The 2,500-nt window shown below is 55.0% G+C and overlaps 1 protein-coding gene across 1 annotated transcript in view; it reads left to right on the top strand.

The window, feature by feature from the left end:
* The window catches only part of mmd (disintegrin and metalloproteinase domain-containing protein mind-meld), a gene marked incomplete in the record, with an annotated part of 226,465 nt that overhangs the window by 111,935 nt on the left and 112,030 nt on the right, over positions 1 to 2,500 (top strand). Inside the window, 1 exon segment of the mRNA XM_070134524.1 lies at positions 2,471 to 2,500. This exon segment is cut by the window's right edge and continues 114 nt beyond it. Coding sequence (XP_069990625.1) covers positions 2,471 to 2,500 — 30 coding nt within the window.

Consider the following 2,500-nt stretch of genomic DNA (forward strand, 5'->3'; position numbering starts at 1 on the left):
CAGTGTCGCCTCTCGCTCGCCTCCGTGTTTAGATGTGCCTCGGTCTCCGTCGAGGTTAAGTGCTTAAGGGGGAATTTGACGTTTCTTATTAAATTGTTTTTATTATTGTTATTTATTTATTTATTTATTTATTTATTTATTTATTTATTTGTGCTTTGAGTTCACTGAGAGTTGGTTACTGGCTATTTTTTATTATCCGAAAACATTTATTTCTGTTTCCGTTGCTCTCTCTCTCTTTCTCTCTCTCTCTCTCTCTCTCTCTCTCTCTCTCTCTCTCTCTCTCTCTCTCTCTCTCTCTCTCTCTCTCTCTCTCTCTCGCTCTCTCTCTCTCTCTCACTTTCTCCCTCTCTCTCTCTCTCTCTCTCTCCATCTCTATCTCTCTCTCTCTCCTTCATTCTCTCTATCTCTCTCTCTCTCCTTCATTCTCTCTCTCTCTCTTTCTCCCTCATTCTCTCTCTCTCTCTCCCTCACTCACTCACTCACTCACTCACTCACTCACTCACTCACTCACTCTCTCTCTCTCTCTCTCTCTCTCTCTCTCTCTCTCTCTCTCTCTCTCTCTCTCTCTCTCTCTCTCTCTCTCTCTCTCTCTCTCTATCTATCTATCTATCTATCTCTGTCTCACTCCCCCTCTTCCCCTACTTATTCCTTTCCCTCCCCACTCCCCCTCTTCCCCTACTTATTCCTTTCCCTCCCCACTCCCCCTCTTCCCCTCCCCACTTCCTCTTTTCCCTCCCCCACTTCCCCTCTTCCCCTCATCCCCCTCCCCCCATCCTTCCTCTTTCCCCTCCCCGAATCGACGGACCGATGGAGAATCAAACGGTTTCTTCTTCTTCTTCTTCTTCTTTTTCTTCTTCTTCTATTTTCTTTCTTCTTTTTTTGTGGCGCCGAAGTAGAGGAGCCGACGTTAATCTGAGGGAGAGCCAGGTAGAGAGGCGAGCCCGGTCGTCTTGGGCCTTATTACGCCTCGGCTCGGAGATGAGTCGGGCGCGCGGCCGCCGGGGAGGCTCTATTTTGTCGGCTGGAGCGGGTCTGGGTGTGGGGGGAGAGGAGGGGGGGGTGGAAGTGGGAGGAGGGGAGGTTGGGTGGGGGTGGGAGGGAGGAGTGGAAGGTGGGAGAGGGAGGATTTGGCTGTGGGGGTAGGGCGAGGGGGGGGGGGGTAAGGGGAGGGGAGGGGTGGAAAGGTGGGATAGGGGAGGGAGGGGTTTGGGTGTGGTAGGCGAGGAGGGGGAGGTGGGGAGAGGGGAGGGGGTTTGGGTGGGGGTAGGAGGAGGGGTGGAAGGTGGGAGAGGGGAGGGGTTAGGAAGGTGGGATAGGGGAGGAGAGGTTGGGTGTGGGGGGAGAGGAGGGAGGAGGGGTTGGGTGTGGGGGGAGAGGAGGGAGGAGGGGTTGGGTGTGGGGGGAGAGGGGAGGGAGGGGTTGGGTTTGGGGGTGAGGAGGGAGGGGGGTTGGGTGTGGGGGAGAGGAAGGAGGGTTGGGTGGGGGAGAGGAAGGAGGGTTGGGTGTGGGGGTGGGGGTGAGGAGGGAAGGGGGTTGGGTGTGGGGGTGAGGAGGGAGGGGGTTGGGTGTGGGGGAGGGAGGGGGTTTGGGTGTGGAGGAGAGGAGTAAGGGTGAGGGGTCATGGGTGGGTTGGATGGCAGGTTTTGGGGGTGGGTTAGGTAGAGGGGTGTGGGCGTAAGGGTGAAGGGGTGGGAGTAGGGTGATGGGGAGGATATTGGGGTGCTAGTTGAGGTTGGAGGAGATTTGGGATAGGGAAGGGGGAGGATGGGGAGGCGTGTGGGAAGGGGAAGGGACGTGGGGTGTGGGGTAAGTTTAAATTTGGATGAGAAGGAGGGGGAGTGTGATTGAGAGGGGGTTGGGGTTGAGGGGGGTCTAGAAATGAAGAGAAGGATGAAGGTATGGGGGTTAAGGAGGGAGGGTAAGGGAGAGGATGGAGGTTTAGGTTAAGGGGTTAGGGGAAGAAGGGGAGAGGAAGGGGGCCGAGGGGTCTAGGGAAGGATTGCGGTTCGGTTGGGGTTTCTTAGGCCAATGGCCTTTGGTTTTGATTACTTCTTTTTTGTCTCCTCCCCTCTCTCTCTCACTTTCTTTCTCTCTTTGCCTCTCTTTCTATCTATGTATTTATCTATCTATCTCTCCTTCTCTGTCTTTCTCTCCATCTCTCCCACTCTCCCTATCTCCATCAACCTCTCCCTCACTCTTCGCTGCCCCTTCCTCACATCCGTCGCCCTCCATCTTCTTCATTCCTTTCTACCTTCATCACGGTTTTTCCCTGTTCCTCTGTTCGTTAACCCCAACAATCTCCGACATTAAAGCAGTCAAAAAGGCCCCTTTGTGCCAACGCCTTCGAATAAAACCAGCGGCTCTCGAAACCAGTTTACTTCGAGGCCCGACGGAATCCCCTTCGAAACCAGCCCCAAGCCAGCCCACGCGAGAGCCTCACCGAACTGACTCCCGTTCTCTTCCTCCCCAGATCGAGCACTGCTACTACCACGGCACCGTC

This window comes from Penaeus vannamei, chromosome 20 (assembly GCF_042767895.1).
Source record: "Penaeus vannamei isolate JL-2024 chromosome 20, ASM4276789v1, whole genome shotgun sequence".
In the NCBI taxonomy this organism is placed as follows: Eukaryota; Metazoa; Arthropoda; class Malacostraca; order Decapoda; family Penaeidae; genus Penaeus; species Penaeus vannamei.